Source organism: Panthera pardus, unplaced genomic scaffold, assembly GCF_024362965.1.
Source record: "Panthera pardus isolate Hobbes unplaced genomic scaffold, ASM2436296v1 HiC_scaffold_8, whole genome shotgun sequence".
In the NCBI taxonomy this organism is placed as follows: domain Eukaryota; kingdom Metazoa; phylum Chordata; class Mammalia; order Carnivora; family Felidae; genus Panthera; species Panthera pardus.
Window position 1 is genome coordinate 25,710,259 of NW_026527013.1, and position 25,004 is coordinate 25,735,262.

At 37.7% G+C, this 25,004-nt stretch overlaps 1 protein-coding gene and 1 pseudogene across 1 annotated transcript; both read right to left on the reverse strand.

The window, feature by feature from the left end:
- Nucleotides 1-362: 362 nt before the first annotated feature.
- Nucleotides 363-21,847, reverse strand: ARF4 (ADP ribosylation factor 4). The gene is made up of 6 exons (XM_019469979.2): nucleotides 21,525-21,847; nucleotides 12,638-12,718; nucleotides 12,040-12,149; nucleotides 6,453-6,524; nucleotides 3,107-3,232; nucleotides 363-1,319 (listed from the first exon to the last, which is right to left on the reverse strand). Exons 1-6 carry the CDS (start codon nucleotides 21,589-21,591, stop codon nucleotides 1,233-1,235), a joined length of 543 nt encoding a protein of 180 aa, XP_019325524.1. The 5' UTR covers nucleotides 21,592-21,847; the 3' UTR covers nucleotides 363-1,232.
- Nucleotides 4,665-6,446, reverse strand: LOC109279098 (centromere protein H-like; annotated as a pseudogene).
- Nucleotides 21,848-25,004: the final 3,157 nt, after the last annotated feature.

Here is a 25,004-nt window from a genome sequence, read left to right on the forward strand (position 1 = left end):
AGTCTGCCATGCAAACAGCACTTGCATTTTTTAAAAGCTAACATCGGTTGTGAAACAAAACACATGCATACATGCTTTTGGGGCAGTTCATTTTATTACAGCTTTTGCCTCCTTATCTGAGTTTAGAAATGTACAATGTCAAACTCTATTTTATTAAAAGAAACTAAAATTTGAAGTTGCTCCCCATCACACTGTTATACACATGATAGCAACCTGTATTTTATTTCCACTGTAAACAATTAGTAAATTCACGGAGACCTGGATTACTGTTCACAAAATGTAATATATGCAAATTAACTTCGCTAAATAAGAAAATCCATTTCAAACATCTTCAAGACTCAAGAAGAACACGCACAGTAACATATTTTTATCATTTTATTAGGAAGAATTCCAAATGGGTTATGAAGAAAACTTACTGAGTTTGATGAGTTTTCCAAAAACTCTTAATGAAGATATGTTCACCAATAAACAATAAAACATCAGCAGAACTATCATATACTGGGCAAAGAGTCAGGCTGATACCAAAAAGCAACATGCAACATAAAAAAGATACGATATAAAGGAAGACAATCTGCTGGGTATTAAAAAAATCATCTCAATATGAACTCTTTGCAACCAGCACAGAACTAATTAGCTATCAAATCCAAACCACACTAAGGTAAGCTTGGCTGATGAAAAGCCAGGATTCAATAATGGGGAGAAAATAGAAGGTCCTCAGTGCAAGAGATCTGAATAGTGTTTTGGAGCATTTCCCTGGCTGGTACAAGCAGGATTAGAAAATCTTTTTGGCAAGGGAGAAAAATAAATACAAATGGAATGCTACATTTTTTTAAATCAGCAGACTGTCCCAGGAATGATAAAGGTATCAGTAAAGTAGCAAGGGGATAACTTTAAAACGTTATTTCTTGTGGGCTCAAAAAACATTCAAAACGGATTTATTTAAAGGTGTCACAATAGCTATGTCCAGGCATTTAGGCTTAAGAGAAATAAAATTAAAAGAGGACACTTTTTTTCCCAAGTTAAGGAGAATTTCTTTAAAACCAAGCATATTGCTAAATAGCAATATTATACTTGGCAAACAATAATTGGCAACAAAATAAGTTTAAACGCTGTAATATTCTGCCCAAACCAGTCCCAGATACTGTTTAATAACCAAGATGCAAACTAATTTTGTTGTAACAAGCCTAGACCAATTCTATCAAATGTGTCCTTGGTTAGATATCCAGTTTCATTTAACGTTTTGAAAGCTCATTTGACAGCCAGTCAAGTCCCTCATACAGACCAGTTCCTTGTGTAGCACAAGTGGCTTGAACATACCACTGTAAAGAAAGAACAAAAAATACGTGATTAACAGAATACTATATATAACCACAGTCTTTAAAATTTCTTAATCAGAAAATTAAATACTTCCTCCCAAATGCCCAAGGTATTACTTAGTCAGCAGTTACCATAAATGTATAGGAAAAAAGTAAATGAAAAAATTAATATATAAAACTATAGGAATAATGGCATAAATACATTAAAGTTTGCATCTTACAAATGTTTAATTTTATAATGGTCTCACTAACTATATTGATTAGGAGTGTTCTAATACATGCTTCTCACAAACTCTTGTCACATTTAAATCTACTCCTACTGATTCATTATTAGATTTAATCAATGATCTAGTCCTTAATCCGAAAAGAACATTCATAGGAAGATTAGTAACTAAGTACCCACCAGGTCCTTATAACCCTCGTTTCCCATAAAACTAAGTTCAAAGTACAGAAGGCAAAATTTTGAAAAAAGTAGGAGCTGCTGATAGAGGCAGGCTTTTCAGATAACTTCACTATCTGTATGTAGTCTCATGTATTCTAAAAAGTTCCACTTTTTAAAATGGTAATGAATCATATCTCAGTAACTGCATGAAATACCATGAAAAGCTAACAAAGAGCAAGAAAAAGATCTAGAAAGCAATTTCATTACCTTGAAGGATAGTTTATTTTTAATACTTTACTGACTAGTTTTATTCTACCTTACAATAAAGACTTCGCTTTAATATTGCAAGTTCAATGCAAGTATACAATGCTACCAATTAGCATTGGTATTATTTGAATATCAAACACCCAGAAACCTAGAAGGCTGGGAAAAGGCATAAATTATTATCTTCACAGCACTGAAAACTGGTAGCATTTACAGTTTATCTTGTTTAAATCATCCTGGGACATCTCAAACATACTATACAGTTATTGCCACAGCACAGTATTTACCTTGTTGACAAGTATTTCCCAGTATTTAAATCACTGACCTGAACAAGCTACTGGAGAACAAGTATAACATGTCTTATAATTTTTTTTAAAGTTTATTTATTTTTGAGAGAGAGACAGAGCACGAAGGTGTGGGGGCTGGGCGAGAAAGAGAGGGAGACATAGAATCCAAAGCAGGCTCCGGCTCTGAGCAGTCAGCACAGAACCCAACGCAGGGCTTGAACCAATGAACCACGAGATCATGATCTGAGCCAAAGTCAGACACTCAACCGACTGAGCCACCCAGGCACCCCTCTTACAATTTTAAATTCAAAACTTGTTTAATGTCATAATTATAGTTCACAAGCTTTTGATGTTAACAGGCAAACAGTAAAAAATAGTATTATCTAAAATATGGCTGCTAAATACTGCAGTTTTAATAAGAAAACCAAATTACAAAATACTTGCTGCAAAGCTATTTAAAAGATTTTAAATTAAAATTAACAATATCAATAATCTTTATATAATTCTCATCAAGTACAATTTTCTCATAAAGTATTTATCAATACTAAATGGTTTGAGGGTAAAGTTAATAAAAATCAAAATAAAGGTATCTAAACATTTGGATCCTTAAAGGATAAATATTAAATGTTAAAAAATGGAGAAGATATTAAAGAAGTTTAAAATTGAACACACACTTACAAAAGCCTGAAAGGACTCGTGTCTGTAAACAAGAGTATATTACTGTATTTTTTTAAATGATGTGCTCATTATCTATTCAAAAGGGACAATTACTTAATATGTATTTAAACTGAATACGTGCTTAAACAATTAAACTATTAATTCTAATAGGAGGTTAATACAAATCTCCAAATACTTACTGTTCTGTTACGAAGAGACTGAAGACCTAATTTATCTGTCATTTCACTGATGGCCATAGCATTTGGCAAATCCTGTTTGTTTGCAAAAAGCAGCAACACTGCATCTTGCAACTCATCTTCCTGAAGCTGGAAATAAAAGCTGAGAGTATAACAACTAACAAACTGGAACTCAATTATTGTCACAAAGGAGGGAAAACACTGTCTTCCTATATATATCACTTATTCAACATTAAATACGTTATTAAACATCAACATAATTTCACTACATGAAGTTCATACACGCTTAACAACTTAAACCTCATACCCTTCAATTTTTAAATCCCCAGCAAATAATCATATGCCTTTCAAGTAAAGCAAAACTATTTTTCAAGCCAATCATCCTGCACTCCATTAAAGTAAATCATTTATTTCAGCTTTCATGATCATCCATTAAGAGTCAGGATTGGCAAGGACCAGAAACACAAATGGGAATATGTATTTACGGCAGAATCTTATGGTACTCAGTAGTAAAGTTATTGAGAGGATTCTTTTTGGACTTGTATTCCTTTCCAGCCGGCTGGACCATACACCAGTAGGACAACAAAACAATGATTATGGTATTAGCAGTATCATGAAAAATACAAGAACACAAGAGTATGTTACAATAGGAAATAATATAAGAGTAAATAAGTAAAAGTATATAGAAGCTGGCAGGCATGAGTACTGACACATGACACAACATGGACCAGCCCTGAAAACTTATGTTAAGTGAAAAGTAACAAAAAGTTAAAAAAGACCACATATTGTATGATTCTATTTATATGAATGTCTAGAATAGGCATATACACATATAAAGTAAATTAGTGGTTGTAAGGGCTGGGGGTATGGGGTCGAGTAGGGGAAGGAATGGGGAATAGTTCTAGAGAATTTCTTTCTGGGTCAATGAAAATGTTCTAAAAAATTAGACTGTGGTAATGTGTGCATAATTCTGTATACTAAAAACCAGTAACTTACACATTTTAAATGAGTGAAGTTTATGGTATGTGAATTGTATCTTGATAAAGCTGTTTACAAAAAGAGTAGAAGGGGTGATATTTAACTCATCAGACAAACTACCAGTGACTTAGTTACACATCTATTGGCACAATGGCTTTACAAACTGCACCACAGTCTTAGAAGTAATGAACGAGAATTAAGATTTCATTTCAGTAAATATTTTATGGCTACACCATGAAACCATGACAAGGTGCCTCTAGCAAGATTCCTCAATACATTTTCACAATATAAATACAGCTGACCCTTGAACAACTTGGGTTTGAACTATGTAGGTCAATTTATACATGGATTTTTTGCAGTACATTACTGTAAACACATTTTCTCTTATAATTTCCTTAGCAATTTTATCTAGCTTACTTTGTTGTAAAAATCTAGTATATGATACATACAATATTTGAAATATGTGTTAACTGTTATCGGTCAACAGTAGGCTATTACTATATTACTACTTAAGTTTTTTTGTGTGAGATAAATCTAAAATGAGATTTATTTCAATAAAATACAATTGATGGTTGAAAAAGAATTGAGATATGAATATCCTTTTCTAATTTTTCTAATATTTTAGTTGACGGACAAATGCACAGAAACATTCCAACTGACAGTTGGGATTGCCAGGAATATTGTAGAAAAAAGGTCCACGTTCAGCAGAAAGCTGGATTACAGGTCTTTTGGGACCCTTCCAACCCTAAGATTTTCAGATTCTTTTAGAGTATGCCAGTCACTTTAAATATATTTAAAACAACAGATTTCATGTTATAGCGTGAAGCTACAAAAAACTGCAGGTATTAGAAGAGTTCCAAAAACACTAAAAAATGTTTACTCCAAATTTGCTATTTAAATGACCTATCAAAGACTGAAACAAAAAATGACACAATGGAATTCTTATTAGATCATGGTGTGATTCTTCTCAAGCTGTAGAACAGGCTCTTTAAAGGTAAAATCCTCTGCCCAACTGCTTTACTCCCTAAATGAGGTTTTGGAACACATGTTGAATAAATGTGTATCTCTAATTTGTAGGTTTTGTTGTATTGGCTTTATCTTGTCTGAATTTCCCATATTGTCCCAAATCATCTTTCTGTTTACTCTTTTCAGTCTGTATTTCCAAAAGCTTACTTTCTGAAGCTTGTTTTAATTGTAATCTCTTCTTCCCAACATCAAGCAGTTTTTCCTCCAAATCCCAGATTCCTGGTGTGATTTCATTATTAATTTAGCTTTAGTACATGTTTCATGTGATCCATGAGCACACTTGGGGTTAATTTTCTCCAGATTTTTTTTAAGTGCAGTCGAAAGTTGCATCCTAACACAAGCTTTTTCACTTCAAAAGCAATTTTCCAGGTCTTTAATTTTAGCTTCAATTTGCTTATCTTGCATGATTTGTTCTACTGGAGTTTTGTTTTTATTTTTTTCATTTACATGAACCACTAAGTTATATTCCAAGAGTTTTTTTGTCTGTGCTCTCAGCCTGAGCAGAAGGGTCGAGCGGGTCCTTGGTCCCTGGGCTGCACCACCTGGGCGCCGGTGGCCTGTGCTGCCCGCCTTCCCCGCCTCCTGCTCTGGAGTCCAAGGGCTTGGCGGCCGCTTGCTCTTCAGGCTGCTTCTCCATTGTGACTGGCAGGAAGAGCTACCACCTGGGATGGGAAGATGCGGCCTCAGGAGCCAATATTCCCACCACTAAACTGTAGCCCGGAAAAGCAGCAGTTTTTGAGGATTCAAAAGTAATATGTGGATTTTCAACTGTACATATGGGTGGGTGGGGCTTGAGCTGGCACCCTTAATCCCCTTAATCCCCATGCTGCTCAAAGGTCAACTGTGTATGAAAACAATCGGATACATGGCAAAGCCAAAATACCATCATCAACTGAAATACTACTACCTTCAGGTAGAATTCTTTATCATGGCTACTATTACAAAACATTTCAAAGTATTGGTTATACAGGAACAGCACAGAGAAAACCGAACCCAATGACCTTGCGAATAAGGGATTTGAACCAAGATTCTTACATCACAAAAGTTTCAAAACCATAGATTTTTTATCTATGAAATAAAGGACTGGACTAATGGAAACATCCTCAACCAGAGACCTATATCACCCATGGAGCACTCTAAAAAGCTGAGCCTTCTTCTCAACTTAATGAAGTAGCTACTCTTCTGTGTGTTTTTTAAAAAGCTCTGCCGGAGACTTTTATGTGCATGGTTCTTTCTAGAAAAATTCATTTCTGTAATCTAATCACAGTATGGTACCAACCACTAACAATACCGCTGTCACCCTGAAAAACATCTTGCAAACAAAAGATTTAAAAAATATCCTTACCATTTTCTGCAGCTCTTCAGCTCCTTCCTGAATTCTTTCACGATCATTACTATCTACCACAAAAATAAGACCCTGGGGAAAAATTGTGTAAATAAATTATTAACAGTTAACTTTAAAGGAGACACTAAATATAAAACATAAGTACAAGCAGAAAAACCATACTGAGTTAAACGTTAAGGAAGACAATGTCTCCTTATTAATAGAAAAAAAAAAAGGAACAGGGCCCTAAGTACTAAAAATGATTTGAGCACTATTTGTGATTTTAACTTATGTTATTTAAAAAAAAAAATCTTGGGGCCCTGGGTGGCTCAACTGGTTAAGCGTCTAACTTCAGCTCAGGTCATCTCATGGTTCATGGGTTTGAGCCCTGCAATTTGGCTCTGCACTGACAGCTCGGAGCCTGCAGCCTACTTTGGATTCTGTGTCTCCCCTTCCTCTCCGCCCCTCCCTGCTTGTGTTCGCTCTCAAAAATAAACATTCAAAAAAATATAAAATAAAAATCTTACTCTTAACCAGTTGATCACTTTTTTCAACTACACTAAGAATAAATTTTATCCCTCTTACCTCACACAGGAAAGCATAGATGGGAACAAAAGATAAAAGAATAAACCAAAGACTATAAAGATCCATGAATTTACTAACTGAATTAGCTTATTCAGTCAAAGGCAAGCACAAAGTGCTTTAAAAAAAAAGAGGGGGAAGACGCACCCTACAGTTTTTTTTTTTTTTTAACGTCTATTTTTGAGAGACCGAGAAAGAGAACACGAGCAAGGGAGAGCAGAGAGAGAGGGAGACACAAAATCCCAAGCAGGTTCTAGGCTCTGAGCTGTCAGCACAGACATGAGGCCTGAACTCACAAACTGTGAGATCACAACCTGAGCCGAAATCCAATGCTTAACCAACTGAGCCACTCAGGCGCCCCTACAGTTTTTATAGGCTTCACAGGAAAAATCAGTTCTGCTCCATAATGTTGTTGACCTATCAAAATAAGAAGACTTTTTTTTTTTTTTTTTAAGTTAAGCTCAATGTGGGGCTTGAACTCACAACCCTGAGATCAAGAGTCCCACAGACTGAGTCAGCCAGGTGCCTTCAGATATGAAATTCTTTTTTTATTTTTTAAAATTTTTATTTATTTTTGAGAGAGAGTGAGTGTACATGCGAGCAATGTACAATGGACAGAGAAGGTGCGGGGGGGACAGCTGACAGCATAGAGCCTGATGCAGGCTCGAACCCACAAACTGCGAAACCATAACCTGAGCCAAAGTTGGACACTCAACCCACTGAGCCACAAAATTCTTAACAAAAAGAAAAATAGTAACCATTCTTATTGATATTCACAAATATTAAAATTCCATGCTAGAAAAGAAATGGAATTAAGGGAACAGTTAAGACTTCTCTAAAAACTTTCAAATGGAAAAGTAGAAAATTTTCAACTGGAGTAAGAAAGAGAGGGCAGATTACCTTGATAGCTTTGTTAAAATCTATTCCTATTAATACTAAAGTGATTACTTTAAAAATTATTCTCCCTACAACCCTAACCATTGAAGTATTTCTGGTCATTTGTCACTTTAGCACAAACTGTCTTGTGCTTATTTATGTCAGTAACTTGATTAAATCCACTGAGACCACAAAATCCACTTAAGGCAAAGGGCTACATTATTTTCTATTTACCCCTCAGGACCACCACAGTACTAAGCTTGCCAGGTTTACCAAATATTTATTTTAGGCTATGGTCATTAAATAACAATTTCCTTTGGTCTAGCAAATTTCAAACCCATTTCCTTTATCTCTGCTGGAAACCATCATTTTAAACATCCTAACCATTGAAAATACTTCTGGTGCTATGAGAGCCAGTATGGCATAATGGAAAGATAACCAAATTCAAATCTCAAGACTACTTATTATATGAATTATCTAATCCTTGAACATGTCTCCTCTTTTATAAAACAAGGCCATCAACTTTATAAGCCAGTTAAATGTAATCATAGAGGCACAAAAAGAATCTAGCATCGTATTTGACTTATCACAGGCATTTAGGAAAAGTTGTCTCCTTCCTCTTCTATTCCAAAAGCCATTCCTTTTTTATAATTTCTTTTTTAACATTTATTTATTATTGAGAGACAGAGAGACACAGAGCATGAGCAGGGAAGGGGGCAGAGAGAGGGGGAGACACAGAATCCAAAGCAGGCTCCAGGCTCTGAGCTGTCAGCACAGAGCCTGACGTAGGGCTCAAACTCACAAATTGCGAGATCATGACCTGAGCTGAAGTCAGACGCTTAACCGACTGAGCCACCCAGGCGCCCCAAAAGCCATTCCTTTTTAGAATCTACCCTTTGGAAGAGGCAATGCCTCCAAAAGGGATCTAATTTTATCTGGATTACTAACAACCCATTTTTATTCTCTTTTAAAATGTAGGGGCACCTGGGTGGCTCAGCTGGTTAGGAGTCCAACTCTTGATTTCAGATCAGGTTATGACCTCAGGCACTGGGTGTGGAACCTGCTTGAGATTCTCTCTCTCTCTCTCTCTCTCTCCCTCTCCCTCTCTCTCTCCCTCTCCCTCTCTCTCTCTCTCTCTTTCTCTGTCTCCCTCTGCCTTCCCCACCCCCCGCGTCCTACACACAAGTGTGCTAATAAGAAATTGCTAATTAAAAATAAAATAAAATGTAAAATAATGCTATCAGTCCCAAAGTAACACTACTGGGAAAGAGAAGTATTTCAGCAATAAATTCAAAGTTATTCACTTCCTGGGACAACCCAGAATCAAGAATGTAGAAAAGCTAGGATTCTAAAGATAAGTTCCGCTACAGTAAGAAAAAACTACCTAAAAGGGCAAGTATTTACTTATTTAGAATAGCAAAATAATTGGAATTGTCTAATGAGGGAAGAGCAATTTACTACAACAAACACTGTGTCCTGGCTTGTTAAAAAAGTTACAAGCATGGTTAAATGCTATTAGTTTCTTTTACATTTTATAGCTAAAAGAACTAACCAGGAATGCTAGAAAAGCTGGTGTTAAGAGCTTAGCTGAGATTACATCAGGTAACACATAAAACTTTCTCCTACAGGAATGGGTTCTCAAGGAAAAAGTACTTGGGACTTTTGATTATAAAGTGATCTAAAGAGGCCAGGAATGGGTCTAATCTCAATTAAGAGCTCAAAAGTAAGTTACAAAGCATTGTAAACAAATCTAGAATAACATTAGGGTTACTCTTGGTCAAGAATAACAAATTACGAATTAGCAAAGCTTTACTTCATCCCTAATTTTACTTCAAAAACATCTTTCCTAAATGAAAGGACTATGACTTGCTTTACAATAATCTAAAAGGTGAATTACATAAGAGAGGAATATCAATTAAACAATACTGGCTATATCCTAATAATTGAAGTTGGATAACAGAGATGTGGAAGTTTATATGCCATTCTCTCTACTTTTGCATACATTTGACAATTTCCATAATAAAGTTTTTTTAAGCATGTGACTCTTATTAAATAGCTTTTTAAAAAAAAAAATGTTTATTTATTTTTGAGAGAAAGAGAGAGAGAGAGAGAGAGAGAGAGAGAGCAAGCAGGGAAGGGGGAGAGGGAAAGGAAGACAGAGAATCCAAAGCAGTGCAGAGCCTGACACAGGGCTCGAACCCACAAACCGCGAGATCATGACCTGAGCCAGTCAGAAGCCCAACCAACTGAGCCACCCAGGTGCCCCTCAAAATAACTTTTCTAATCACAGCTAATGAACAGAAACATTCTTATTTTTAAATAAAAAAGCATGTTATTTACTGGACATGACATACTACTTAAACCTGGTAGTTCCAGCCACTCATGTAGGGTATTCACTGCCACCTGGTGGCAATATACCTCACTTGCATACAATGTTTTATGAGTTGGAGACCAAGAATGACCTGCGCAAATCTTACACATATGAAGTGTTGGTAACATCACACATTACTTACAAAATGTTATCAACTCCGGTAATAAACAAAAACTGATGAGAAACTTCTCCTGTGGTAGAAAACACAAGTGAGTGGGGTGCCTAGCTGGCTCAGTCGGTTAAGTGTCTGACTTTGGCTCAGGTCATGATCTCACAGTTCGTGGGTTCGAGCCCCACATTGGGCTCTGTGCTGAACACTTTCTCAGAGCCTGAAGCCTGCTTCGGATTCTGTCTCCTTCTCTCTCTCTGCCCCTCCTCCACTCGCACTCTGCCTCACTCTGTCTCTCAAAAATAAATAAATGTAAAAAATAAAAAAAAATTTTAAAGAAAACACAAGTGAGTTGGAACAAGTTTAAAGAGACATGTAGAACAAGAACCACCTCTCCGGTCTTAGGTAAGTTATTCCAAGCTTCAGCTTGCTCCTATATAAGAGTTAGCCTAGAGTAGTGGTTTTCATGAGGGAGCAATTTTGTCCCCAGAGGATATTTTGCAATATGTGAAGATATTTTTGGTTACTGCAACTGGGTGGGGTGGGGTTTGCTACTGGCACCTAGTGGGTAGAGGACAGGGATGCTGCTAAACATCCTACGATGCAGAGAGCCAACAATAGTTACTCAGCCCAAAATGTCAACAGTGCTGCTGCTGAAAAAACTTATTGTAACAGAGCCTTGCTCTTCAAAGTAAGGTCCTAAACCAACAGCATCAGTACTACCACTGGAGAACCTGCTAGAAATGCAGAATCTCAGGCCTTGGGGCACCTGGGTGGCTCAGTTAAGCGTCTGACTCTTGGTTTCAGCTCAGGTCATGATCTCACGATTCATGGGTTCAAGCCTTGCATCAGGCTCTGTGTTGGCAGCATGGAGCCTGCTTGGGATTCATTCTCTCGCCCTCTTTCTGCCCTTTCCCTCCTCGTGCTCTCTCAAAATAAATAAATATTAAAAAAAAAAAAAAAAAAAAAGAGTATCAGGCCTTAGCCAGGCCCTACTAAACTGATCTGTAAATACCCAGGTGATTCATATGCACATCAAAGTCTGAGAAGCATTACTGATACACAGTTTGTATCTACAGAAATTTCAAGTCAAGTTAACGATCAGCACTTTGGGATTTTTTTTAAAGCTCCCCAGGTGAATTCTAATGTGGAGCCAAATTTGAGAACTCCTACTCTACAGGATTACTAACGTCTCTCCCATGCCACCATTATATATACTACGTGAAAATATAAACATATAAACCAACAAGGTAGATCTACATTAATTTTTTTTCCTACTGTATTTTAATAAACACTTAATGGGGCTAAATTAAGGAATATTAATTACCCTTTATTCATTAAAAATTATAATGATAAAGTTATACAGACCTTACTTTCTAGACTAAGAACAAAACCAACTACTGATGAGACATCTAATTTAATCTTGAAAATCATCCCCCCCAACAACTAATCTTCCAAAATATTGTTATGATGGCTATGTAAATCTTCCACATTGGGTAACTTAGCCTTCAAAGGCATAAGTGAGAGAGTTCACTGAAGAAGACGTAAGCAATAAGAATGCCAACTCACAGAGTAAACACCAACACCCAGTCAAATAGTAGACAGTAACAGAAACTTTAAAGCATGAAACATATAAAGAAAAGTTATACAAACTGTACAGCATTCCTTACCTGGGTATTTTGGAAGTAATGCCTCCAGAGAGGCCTAATTTTATCTTGACCACCAACATCCCATACCGTGAAACAAATGTTCTTATATTCTACTGTTTCCACATTAAAACCTACAAAGAAAAAAAAGACAGTGGTGCAAAATGTCATAAAGAAAACAGACCCCTTTATTGTGAATTGCCTCAGAATTGCTTTTTTAAAGTCCTACTAGATAATTAACAAACTTAAAAAGAATCTAAGCCAGTTATAATGATAGATATATGCCACAGGACATTTATCCAAACCCACAGAATGCACAAAACCAAAAGTTAACCGTAAGGTAGACCATGGACTTTAGATGATTATAATGTGTCAATGAGGTTCATCAATTATAACAAATGTACCACTCAAATGAGTGATGTTGATAAAGGGAGAAACTATATATACATGAGGGTAGGGAGTATATGGGAAATCTCTGTACCCTCCTCTCAATTTTTCTGCAAACATAAAGCTGCTCTAAAAAATAAACCTTAAAAAACTGTTTCAAAATTAAACCATATTCTATTTCACTTTATAACATACTACTATGATATAAATTAAACTCATCTGTAAACTTTCTTACCAATGGTAGGAATGGTGGTGACTATCTCCCCTAACTTCAGTTTATACAGAATGGTCGTCTTGCCAGCAGCATCCAATCCAACTAGAAAAAGACATTATAGATTTTAAATCTAGACTAAAAGCACATACTAAGAATTAATTCTACAATAAATTCATAGTTTGAAAGCAAAAGTCAACTGGACAAGGCACAAATGAGTTAGAAATGAAATTACTTCATTTCTGATCCCCAAGAGCAACATTTGCTACATAAAGCCTTTCCGTTTTTCTTTCTAGACCTAGAGAGACAACATGTAGTAGTGAAAAGAAAAGAGTATCAGGCTGACTCAGGCTCTAGTCTCTAGATTTGCTTTGCCACAAACTAGTTAACTGCCTTTAAACAAGTCACTCTAGAAAACGGAGACCAGAGAAATTAGGTATAAAACAAGGAGAGACTGAATCATTTAATCTAAGATCTTTTCCAATTCAAGTTCTTATTAATTCTACGAACTACTCTCATTTTTAAAAACACAAGTCACAAACTGAATCGGAAAACACACAAAAACAAGTGAATAAAGGAGCGCCTGGGTGGCTTAGTCTGTTAAACATCCGACTCTTGATTATCGGCTCAGATCATGATACCAGGGTGGTGGGGATTGAGTCCTACTTGGACTCTCTCTCTCCCTCTGCCCTGTTCCCTCATTTGCATGCTTACCCTAAAAAAACCTTTTTTTTAATTAAAAAATTCAAAAAATGGGGGTGCGTGAGCAGTTCAATCAGTTAAGCATCCAACCTCAGCTCAGGTCACGATCTCACTGTTCGTGGGTTCAAGCCCCACGTCAGGCTCTGTGCTGACAGCTGAAGAGCCTGGAGCCTGCTTTGGATTCTGTGTCTCCCTCTCTCTCTCTCTCTCTGCCCCTCCCCCACTCATGCTCTCTGTCTCTTAAAAAAATGAATAAACATTAAAAAACATTAAAAAAATATTAAAAAATAAAAAAATTAAAAAGTGAATAAAAATTATCTTTAAAAAATATATAACCATGCCCTAGTATCTAAAGGAAGATGGGGCCAATTTTACCCCTATTTATATCCATTCCTACATCAAATGCACAGAAATGAGAACACAAGATTGGTTAATTTGGGTAACCAAATAGCCCTATTATATTCACCTCCAATGTAACTAATGTCTAAATTCTTTAAATGACTCCTTTGAGGCAGATACAAGTAGGGAAGAATGCGCTTATTTCTGAAGAAAAAAAATCCATACTGGAACAAGATGGTATATTTCTTTATTACACTGATAGTAATGAGCAAATTAAATGTTCATTCTAAGTATGAATCTCTCAAAACCTGCATATTCTACATTGTTTGCTAAACCCTTCCAAATGAAAGGCCAATATCTAATAGCCTCATCGAATTTATCACTGTTCCAAGGACATCACATTTGCCCACCTAGATTTACACTATCCCAGATTTTGAAATGAGTTCAACTGAGTATTGATTTAAGCAAGGATGCTTTCTAAATATTTAAATCAAAGCATGACTTGGCACATTAACAAATGCTATTAAGTTGAAAAAACAGAGAAATCACCCCACTTACCTAAAACAGACCTAAAGGCCACAGGCAATTTCAGACCTCCTGTACCCATGTAACAACCGTTTCTTTTTTAAAAAAAAAATTTTTTTAACGTTTATTCACTTTTGAGAGACAGAGAGACAGAGCACGAGCAGAGCAAGATCATAACGTGAGCCAAAGTCGACGCTCAACCAACTGAGCCACCCAGGTGCCCCGTAACAACCGTTTCTGCTCTATACACTACAAAGGTAGCTTTAAGATCTCTCTGGACACTCAAGCAATTTATATCTTCATATCTTGTGTCCTCTAATCAAACGGTGTTCCCTACTTCTTCATACTCAGATATTCAGGTTTATTCTTTCCAAAATACTATGACACTTACTAGTCAGAGTGAGCAGCCAAGCCCTCACTCACAGGCATAAGAAAAACCACTGGCACCAGGAGGGGTTTTGTTTTTTGAGTATGGGACAGTATCAAAAAAAATCAGGAAACCTAATTCTAAAATATACACAAAGAAACAAAAGAAACTGCCTCAAATTTGACAGCTTCAGTAAAAATACAGAAAATGAAGAGTAGAATAAAATGATGGGTTCCTTGTTCAAAAAAGCGGTCTCTTGGAAGAGTCCTTCTCAGGTGATTTTGATAAAAAAAAAAAAAAGTTTTTAAATGTTTATTTTTAACAGAGAGAGACACACACACACACATGCACACACAGCACAAGTGGGGGAGGGGTAGAGAGAGAGGGAGACACAGAATCCAAAGCAGGGTCCAGGCTCTGAGCTTGATGGCGGGGCTCGCATCAAACTCACGAGCTGTTAGATCATGACCTGAGCCTTAAGTCGGACACTTAACCGACTGAGCCACCCAGACACCCCTTAATCAAATTTTAAAATAAAGCAAAATTCACCCTTAAGTAACTGAGTCAAAATATGATTAAACCCAAGTCAGAAGAAGTGAAACTGAGATATTGATTAGAAAAAACACGAGGGGCACCTGAGTGGCTCAGTTGGTTAAGCATCAGACTCTTGATCTCAGCTCAGGTCTTGATCTCAGGGTTATGAGTTCAAGTCCCAAGTTGGGCTTCATGCCCAACGTAAAATAATAATAATAATAATATTTAAAAATACATTTATTTAAAAGAAAGAACAAACGAACATGAGTTAGGTTTGAGAACTATGGCACATGCCAATCAAACTGAGTCAAACTGAACCTCACACCATCACTGAAACAATTTAAATACAAAAATACTAACAAGGAATGGAAGAAACCCAAGACAAATTATGATTACATAACTATCTTAAGTTCTAGAAAAGCAGAGGTAACCCAATTTTTTTAAATGAAAGCATTACACCCACTCATGTACATAACTAATATTCTTCTATTTCTACAGTTAGAATTTTACACAATAAACATGCGTTACTTTCATTTAAAAAAAAATCCCAAATAGCAGATTTCCTTTATTAATATGTTGGGCTGGTTACATTTCCTAATGAATCTATCAGGAAGATGACTGCTTTAAGAGCCTTGAATATATTTTTTATGACTATTTTTAATAAAAAAAATAAGGGAAGGAGTATTTACAAAATAATGCAACCATAAGGCTTTTTCAGCAAGTTATTTTTATTTTTTTTTATTTTTTTATTTTATTTTATTTTATTTTTTTTTGAGACAGAGAGAGACAGAGCATGAACAGGGGAGGGGCAGAGAGAGGGAGACACAGAATCCAAAACAGGCTCCAGGCTCCAAGCTGTCAGCACAGAGCCCGACACGGGGTCTCGAACTCATGGATGGTGAGATCATGACCTGAGCCGAAGTCGGACGCTCAACCGACCAAGCCACCCAGGCGCCCCTCAGCAAGTTATTTTTAAAATAAAAATTGTGGGGTGCCTGAGTGGCTCAGGCAGTTAAGTGGCCAGCTCTTGGTTTCAGCTCAGGTCATAATATCAAGGTTCATGGGATTGAGCCCCAAATCATGCTTTGTCCTGACAGTAGGGAGACTGCTTGGGATTCTTTCCTTCCTTCTTCCCTTCCTTCCTTCCTTCCTTCCTCTCTCTTTCTCTCCCCCCCCCCCGCCCCGCCGCCCTTCCCCAACTTGCACCATGCTCTCTCTCAAAATAAGTAAAACTTTAAAAACTGTAGACAACAATTAAATGGCTCACAGCCACATATAAGATTTTTAAATCACCAGAGTTTCTTTTGAGTTGCACCCAAAATAATAGTGTTGTAATAAATGCAAAGCAGAAGTTTTTAAAAAGAAATTTCTACTGCGAGATTAAAGATGCATAAATTAATGTGCTCCATCACTTAAAACTCACTGTATAGTTCTTTACTCAAAAATGTGTTGATCTAACAATTTTGCACTACTTTAGTCATTTCTTAGGTATTTCCTTAATGTGGCAATATTTGGCAATGAGATTTCTCCACAAAATGAAACTATAACCAATTCTCAACTAGCCAAGATAAGACTCTAATCTGTACATTCCAGTAATGTCCTCCCTCCCTTCCACCCCCATAAACAAGTCACTGTATTGAAAGATATACTGGAATTACTTGTTCTCCTTAACTGAACCTGCACTTTGACCAAAGTATTAACAGCAGCAAAACTACCCCCAAAATCTTTACCAATCGTTAAAAAGTATGTCTACTAAAATGTAGCAGCAAAAAATATTCTAAGTTAAAGAAGCTAGATCCCAGTGATCTTTACTTAAGGAAAAAAAATGCAAAAAAGAGACTTAGATGAAAAAAGTGTATTTTCAGATGGGTAAAATTTCACATAGGATTATTTCTTCTTCATGTTTTCTTTTATCTTGAAAATTTTCTACACGAAAGCTTGAAATCAACTTCACAATTATTTAAAAATAATTTAAATTGAGTGCTTACTGTGTTTTGAGCACAACATTGGGTGGATTCCACACATTTTTATAATATAAATCTCACAACTATCCTCCATTTTTCACACACAGCATCTAAGGTTCAGAAATGTCCCCAGAATCACAGGAGTAGAACAGGTATGCAATACCACAAGTCTTATAGAGAAATTAGATCTCTCATTCAAAGCTGATGGGAATGTAAATGGTGTAGCTGATTTGGAAAAGTTTTGTCAGCTCCTCAAAATGTTAAATATAGTTAACACAGAACCCAAGACAATTAAAATCATATGCCCATACAAAAACTTGTTTTCAAACGTTCACAGCAGCATTACTCATAAGAGCCAAAACGTGGAAACGATCAAACTTCCATCAAATGATGAATGGATAAACAAAATGTGGTATGTTCATATTATGGAATTACTCTTCAGCCATAAAAAGGAATGAAGTACTGAAACATGCTATGAGCTTTGAAAACATTATGCTAAGTGAAAGAAGCTAGATACTAAAGGACATATATTGTATGGTAACATTATGTTAACTATCATGGACACACAAATCCATAGAAACTAAAAGTACATGACTGGTTGCAGAAAGAACTGGGGAAGAAGGGGAACAGTAACTGCTAACGGGTGTAGAGTGTCTTTCTAGGCTGATTAAAATGTTCTAGAATTAAAACTGGTGGTGGTGACACAAGTTTGTGAATACAGTAAAACCTCTGAATTGTATACTTTAAAGGGATAAATTTTATGTTACATGAATTGCATCTCAACTTTTTAATTAAAAGAAAAACAAAAAAACCCCCGAAGTATAGGCCAAAGCTCTCAAAAGATATTTGTATATTGCTACCCTGCCTTTAGTTTTCTCTGATGGACACACTGTATCTTAAAAGGTATTTTATCTAATTCCTCAGAAGTTTGACCATCAAACCTGAAAGCGAGGCTGCCAGGTGAAAAGAAAAATTATAATAAGCTTAAGTTTTACTTCTACCCAATACATCAGAAGTATGTGCACTTTGATCAATGTGTTAATTAGCAGCAAATTATCAGTTGAAAGCCATTTGCAATAATGCCAGAAGGTGCATCTAAAAATTGTTGTATCAACTTCTAGTGGCATCAAACTAAAGACTTTTGCCTTTTCTGTTTCCTTAAATCACATAACTAATCAAAAGGGCTTTTTTAAGCCTGATAATTATGTGTTCAACCAATGACCTGAGAAAATGCTAATATGCTAAGTCAAAAAGAGAGAACACAAATATCCTCTCAAAAACCTGAAAGTAAATATAATAAATGTTAACAACAGTGAAATGGTGGAATTATAGTTATCACTTTATTCTTTTCTCATATTTTTAAAATTTAACAAAAAGGACATGCTGTTTTTATTTATTTATTTTTTAACGTTTATTTTTGAGAGAGAGAGACAGAGAGACAGAGTGTGAGCAGTGGAGGGGCAGAGAGAAAGGGAGACACAGAATCCGAAGCAGGATCTGAGCTGCCAGCAGAGCCCGACGCGGGGCTCAAACTCATGAGCTGTGAGATATGACCTGAGCCAAAGTCGGATGCTCAACCAAATAAGCAACCCAGGTGCCCCAGGACATGTTATTTCTAGAATGAGGACAAAAAAAATTAAAAATCACACAAGAAGTGTATTTACAAAATATGCTAGGGAAAAAGCATGAAATGCCACTCCTCAGCTTGAAGCCTCATTTAAAATATTAGTAACATTTTTCAAATTGGCAAATAGAGGAACCTCCCGTGCCACCCCCAAAAAAACAGTCACAGTCACATATAAGGCAATACAAAATTATACCGTAATTAGCAATCTTTTAGAAAGCAACATTTTTTCCAGCTTTTCAATAGCAAGAAACTTTCAAGCTCAAAGAGTGCAAGATTAATAATTCCTCTATAGAACCTACATTAGTGTTTTCCAATGTAAACAAAACTTGGGGGAGTCATCTACAAAAGTACATCTTACCACAGATCAAGACACTGGAGATCAGTCTAAAAATAAGATAATGCAGGGCTACATGAGAAATCTAAGATGGAAATTGGTCATCTTTGAATTTAAGCTCAATAATATAATTCACATGAGTGATTTCCCCAAACAAACAAACAAAAACTATACAATTTCTGCCAATCTACACATTACATTTGAAACACTGTATTGGTTTTTAATTACTTAACTACAAGCTGTAACTTCAAACATCTTTTAAAATTACTTGAACTTTCTGGGAGAACACGTGTAGGAATAAAATTTTAAACTTAACAGTAATTTGGCAAACCAGACTCATGAGCTAACTACTACCATCTTTCAATAACACTTTAAAATGATAAAGTCTGAAAGTCACTTACTCAAGAAGGTATGAATTTCATGTGAACCTTATAAAGGAAAACAAAGCCCACATACCTGCCAGCGAACATTAATATGAAAACAAACAACAAAAAAACCCAATTAACTCCTAATTCTTAAACTTGAATGGGGCCTGCCCCATTCACCTTAAGAGTGATTATTTATGCAGACACTCATAAAGCTAGACCAAAAAAAAAAAAAAAATCATTTATCAAACTTCCAAATCACCTCTTTCCCTACCCACACACATATCCTGCTAAGGTTATGCTTCATCTGCTGAGTTACTATAAAAGTTGACCTTGTGACTGAAGTGTTTTTAATCAAGGAAATCTGATTATCCCAAAACTAAACTGCAAAACAAGTATAGGAAACCTGAGCAATAAAACATTTAACATAAAATGAGTTCATTCCAAATCGTGACTTCGATCCCTTGCAAAGTTAAATACTTTTTCATTTCCTTTCAGTCATTATTTTTTAGGGGTAGGGGGAGAAATGCTCCTCTAATATAGTAAATTTAGGAAAGTTCTTAGAGCATAATTCTACCTTTCTTCTCCCTCTGAAACTTTTAGCCATCACAGAAAACTTAGAATGTGAAACAGCAATTGGTTTAGAATGTATCTTAAGTAAAAGGACCGACTTAGTACATTTCCAGGAACACAACTAGGTACTAATTTCTTTAAGGAACAGCCTGGAAATTCATTTATCACAGTCCAAAGTCCTCCCAATGACTTCAGATCCTTTTCAGACTGTCAATTTTCAGCCACCTTAAAAACTTAATATGCTTGTCCTCCTTTAAAAAATTGTCTCTAAAAATGAAATCTAAGAAACTTTTAAAGAGAAAACATTTGGACATCTTTCTGAATGAATTATTAACAATTGTTCCACGAACTGTGAAGAAGCTGGAATAACAGTTAAGTGAAAAAATAACTAAATGTGTATGTCCTTAACCTTCATACACCTCCAATTACTGAATCTTGCTTTGGAAAACTTTCAGTGGTAGGAGAACTAGAAAATAAAACTTCCTCCCCACTGTGGAAAATCTAACGAACCGACAAGTTTCAACGTTTAAAGTTAGAGGGCTCCTTGTGGCATTACTCAGGCCCACACAGCTTAGCTGTGATGTAGAGACTACTCACAGCAATATGGGGGAGGGGTTGCTCCTATCACCCAAGTGACATGCAAGCCTCTTCTCCCTCAGCTGGAATAACTAAAAACAGAAAAGCTGGCACCGAAAAGCAGTGTTTTAAAAGCCTATTTCCCAAACAATTAAAAAAAAACAAAAACCCGCTTTGTAACTGTTATTTAACAAGGCTACCCTAAAGTTGAGTGTCGGGATGTTCAGTTACTGGAAATTTGTTACCGGCTTAAAAAAAAAAAATAGCTTTAAAAGTTTTTTTTTCATTAAACCTTAGCTAGATAAAAATCAATTGAAAACCAAAGAGCATAAACCAAATATATTTAGTTTTTGAGAATGGCCAAAAGGAGACATTAATAAGGAAAAGAAATAAATACGAAATGGAATCCAGCGCGAAGTTTGGCGAAGTGAGCGCTGAGGACTCCGGACTCTTCTGAAACCTTGGGTGCTCCCTGACCACCGCTCTGGGCCTGGTCACTTCCTGGCCCGGCCGGCTCCGGGCTCCTGGCGACGGCTCGCTCACATACCACTGGAGTGTGCAGAGTGTGTACACGGTGCAGAAAGGGGGAGGAGGAAGGCTAGAGTTGTTCTGCCTCACTTCGGACCGCTGCCCACACCGGAGAAGAGACGAGCCAGACCGCACTCTCAGAATGGGCCTCGCCAGTGTCTTCCGGGCTTAGCGAGATGGGAGTTCGCTTTCCCCACATCTGCGCCCGATCTTGTGTAGCTTTCAGTAAGATCAAGTAGAGAAAACCACAGCCACAAGGAAGAAACCTTGCCCCGCGGCCCTGTCCAGTCCTTTTACACAGATCTGGGGCGACCGCCCACCTTTCGCCCCATTGTTCCCCTGACCCCGAGCCCGCCGCCCCTCCCCCACCACCGCGGGCGGAGGGGCAAACAGGCCCCAAGGCGGCCCCTAGCACCCAGACCCGGCCTTACCCGATCCCTACTGGGGCCTGCCCTCGGTTCTCGGCCCCTCACTCACCCATCAAAATGCGCATCTGCTTCTTGCCGAAGAGGCGGGAGAAAAGGGAGGAGATGGTGAGGCCCATGGCAGTAGTGGCACTTGCGATGGGCAGGAGCAGAAGGGGTTTTGGGGCGTCCCCGGGCCTTCTCTTTTCACTCTCCCGACAAACTGAGCGAAGGAAGACGGGCTGAAGGAGAAAGAAGGCGACAGACACGGCTCGCTGGCCGGCGTGTCGGACGAAGCTCCAGAGCAAGAATTAACGGGGCGAGGACCTGCTCGACGACTGGCGCGGCAGCTCCGGCTCTGGCGTTTTAGGCTTTTGCTATGCCACGTCACACGGTAGCCGCGGCTACTCCAGCGGCGGCCCGGCCCCTCCAACGCGGACAGAATCGCGTCACCGCCGCCCCAACCCCCTGCGCTTCCGGTGCTGCCTGAACCACTGCGCCTGCGCACGAAAGGGATTGGCCAACTTCGGGGACGCGATTCTCTGGCAGTTGTCTCCTCCCGGACGTGGACCATCGGGGCGACGCCAGTTAGCACATGCGTACTGGGAGACGGACAAAGTCCCACAATGCCCTGGCTGGTCACTTCCAATCAGAGTCTAGGCGAGACGCTTCCGCCCGGATAAATACTTTCAGGAGGCTGTTGTCCTTACTTCCGGAAAGGCGCTCTGTGCATTGTGGGTTAGGAAGTGAACCTTTTCTTCCTGCCTTTGAGCGACCTACTCTTAAACTGAATGCGCGCTGCGGACTCCCCCGTCCGCGAAAGTACACGTTTCATGCGCAGCACTAGGCACTTCCCCTAGTGGAGAAGTGAAGACGGGCCCTGCTTTCCCAGGAGATAAGTGGTTAAAAGCTGTCCTGCAGAGATAGAGGCTGTGGCCTAGACGCATTGACCTCTCCGCTCCAGGTCGTAATGAACATCCCCTAATCTTATGTCAAGATGAGATAGCTGTGAGACATTTTCATCGACTAGTGCAGCTTTTTAAAGAGAAGCCAACGAGGAAGGATTGTTTTTCGTGTACCTTTTCTCTCTCTGAACCCTGGAAAGCTTATTTCTTATTTTGAGAAAGTGGAAAGCCTTCTCACTTTGAAAAATATTTCTGATCTTGGGGCACCTAGGTGGCTCAGTCGGTTAAGCCTCTACTTACTTCCGACTTGTCTTGGGTCATGATCTCTCTCCCGGTCTGTGGGTTGGAGCTGTGCTGATGGCTCAGAGCCTGGAGCCTGCTTCAGATTCTGTGTCTCCCTCTCTCTCTGCCCCTCCCCACCTTTCGTTCTGTCTCTCAAAAATAAACATTAAAAAAATTAATATTTATAAAATTAATGTTTTCCTGATTACAAAATAAGGTATATATCTTATAAAAATTTTTTAAAAGCACGTTCCCCATAATCTTCGCCACATCACCATTATTTCCTCTACACCGTTATGCAGTTTAGGATTAGTAGCTCCTCCTACCTACACCTCTGTACCTTAGTTAAGTCCCCATCACCAGCCCTTCAGATCTGTTTAACTCCCTTGGAAAATATTTTATTGATCTCACTAGATGAATTACTCAGGCTCAAAGAATCATAGCCTCTCTTCATTGTTACGATTTCACACTTAATATTATTGACAAACTTCCTCCCTTTCCTCCACCCTTGTCTGAAAGCACTGAGAAGGCAGGACCCTAGTCCGTTTTTATGTATCATTGTATTCCCCGGAGTTGGCACACCATGACACTCAAATATGGTTGAGTGATAGAGGGATGGCTGAATACACTGTTATAGCCATACTATGTAATACTATCAGAAGTTAGAATAATACAGAATTATATATTCTAATGAAAAGGTCTCCAAGACACAGCTAGTGGAAAATACCAAATGATGACTAAGCAGTGTGAAACAATATAAAAGTGTGGATTTCCCCTGTGTGTGTGTGTATGTGTGTGTGTGTGTGTGTGTGTGTGTGTGTGTGTGTAAATGCAGAATAAGAATTTTGAAGTGGAATCTGTTGTGGTGATAGAGGTTACCTGTTTATCCTGTTTGGAGGGAGGAGGGGATCATTCCCAGAAGTGAGGGAACCTGGTTTTGCTGTAGTAGTCAAAAGAGAGCTTAGTCTGTACTTTAACATTTTTGCTTTATTGAAATATAATTTGTACATGCAATAAAATTCACCAATTTTAACTGTACAATTGTATGAATATAAACATGTATACAGTAGCAGAGCCAATACCATTATCATATCAATCATTTTTAATACCCCCAAAAGTTCCCTCATACTCCTTTATACTCATCCTCTTCCCTTACCTTCAGCCCTTGGCCAAACACTGGTCCTTCCCCAAATTTCATATAAATGAAACCATACAGTATGTATGTAGTCTTTTGTGTATGGCTTTTTTCTCCTAGCATAATGATTTTGAGATTGATCTATGTTATAGTGTGTATCAATAGTTTGTTCTTTTTCACTGCTGAGTGGTATTCCACTGTGGATATACAATTTCTTTATCCGTTCACCAAGTGATAGGCTTTGGGTCATTTAAAGTATTGAGATTTAAGGAATAAGACTGAACACTTGAGTACAAGTGTTTGTATATCTGTATTAATTTATTTTTACAAGAAGTATCCGTGCATTGCTTTCATAATTTAAAAAGTAATCTTTGAATTTGATTAATAAGTCAACCACTGTTTGACATAAGTTCTTCCACATTTTCCTCCATGAAATACTAACATGTCTACATAAATGTTAATGGGATTTTATACTGCTAAGCAACCCCTTTTTTGTTTAACAAAATACTATGGGCATTTAAAAATATCAGTACTTGGGGTGCCTGGGTGGTCAGTCAGTTGAGAATCTGACTCTTGATTTTGGCTCAGGTCATGATCCCAGAGTTGTGGGATCAAACCACATGTCAGGCTCTGTGCTGAGCATGGAGCCTGCTTAAGATTCTCTCTCTCCCCTGCCCCTATCCCAGCTCACAATCTCTCTCTGAAAGAAAGAAAAAACGACAAAAGAAAAAGAAACAAAACAGTAATTATAGACTTAACTCATTCTTTTTAATAGCTGCATTCCATTGTAGGTACATAAAATAACTTACTTAACTGATCTAGAAGATTATAAAACATGCATACTCTTGGATCTTCGAGGAATTTATGGTAATGAAAGTTTCCCTCAAATTTGTTGTCTTCAAACAATGTTTATTACATCATTGTTTGTAATGGAGGAAACTGGAAATATCAATTTTTTAAAAAAAGAAATATTTAGGGGTGCCTGTCGGTTAAGCATCCGACTTCGGCTCAGATCATGATCTCTCGCTTCTCTGGGTTCGAGCCCTGCGTCGGGCTCTGTGCTGACAGCTCAGAGCCTGGAGCCTGCTTCAGATTCTGTGTCTCCCTCTCTCTCTGCCCCTCTCCCACTCATGCTCTGTTTCTGTCTTAAATTTAAACAAAATTTTTAAGAATAAAAAAAATATTTAAATCGCCCTCTGTTTCTTTCTCTTGCTGATCACTAGTCCAGATA

What these genes read in the sequence shown, in the direction of transcription:
- ARF4 (XM_019469979.2), bottom strand. Translation starts at nt 21,591, where the DNA reads ATGGGCCTCACCATCTCCTCCCTTTTCTCCCGCCTCTTCGGCAAGAAG. An exon ending in GCAGATGCGCATTTTGATGG is followed by an intron (nt 12,719 to 21,524) that starts GTGAGTGAGGGG and finishes GTCTTTTTCTAG; the next exon opens with TTGGATTGGATGCTGCTGGC. An exon ending in ATTACTTCCAAAATACCCAG is followed by an intron (nt 6,525 to 12,039) that starts GTAAGGAATGCT and finishes ATTTTTCCCCAG; the next exon opens with GGTCTTATTTTTGTGGTAGA.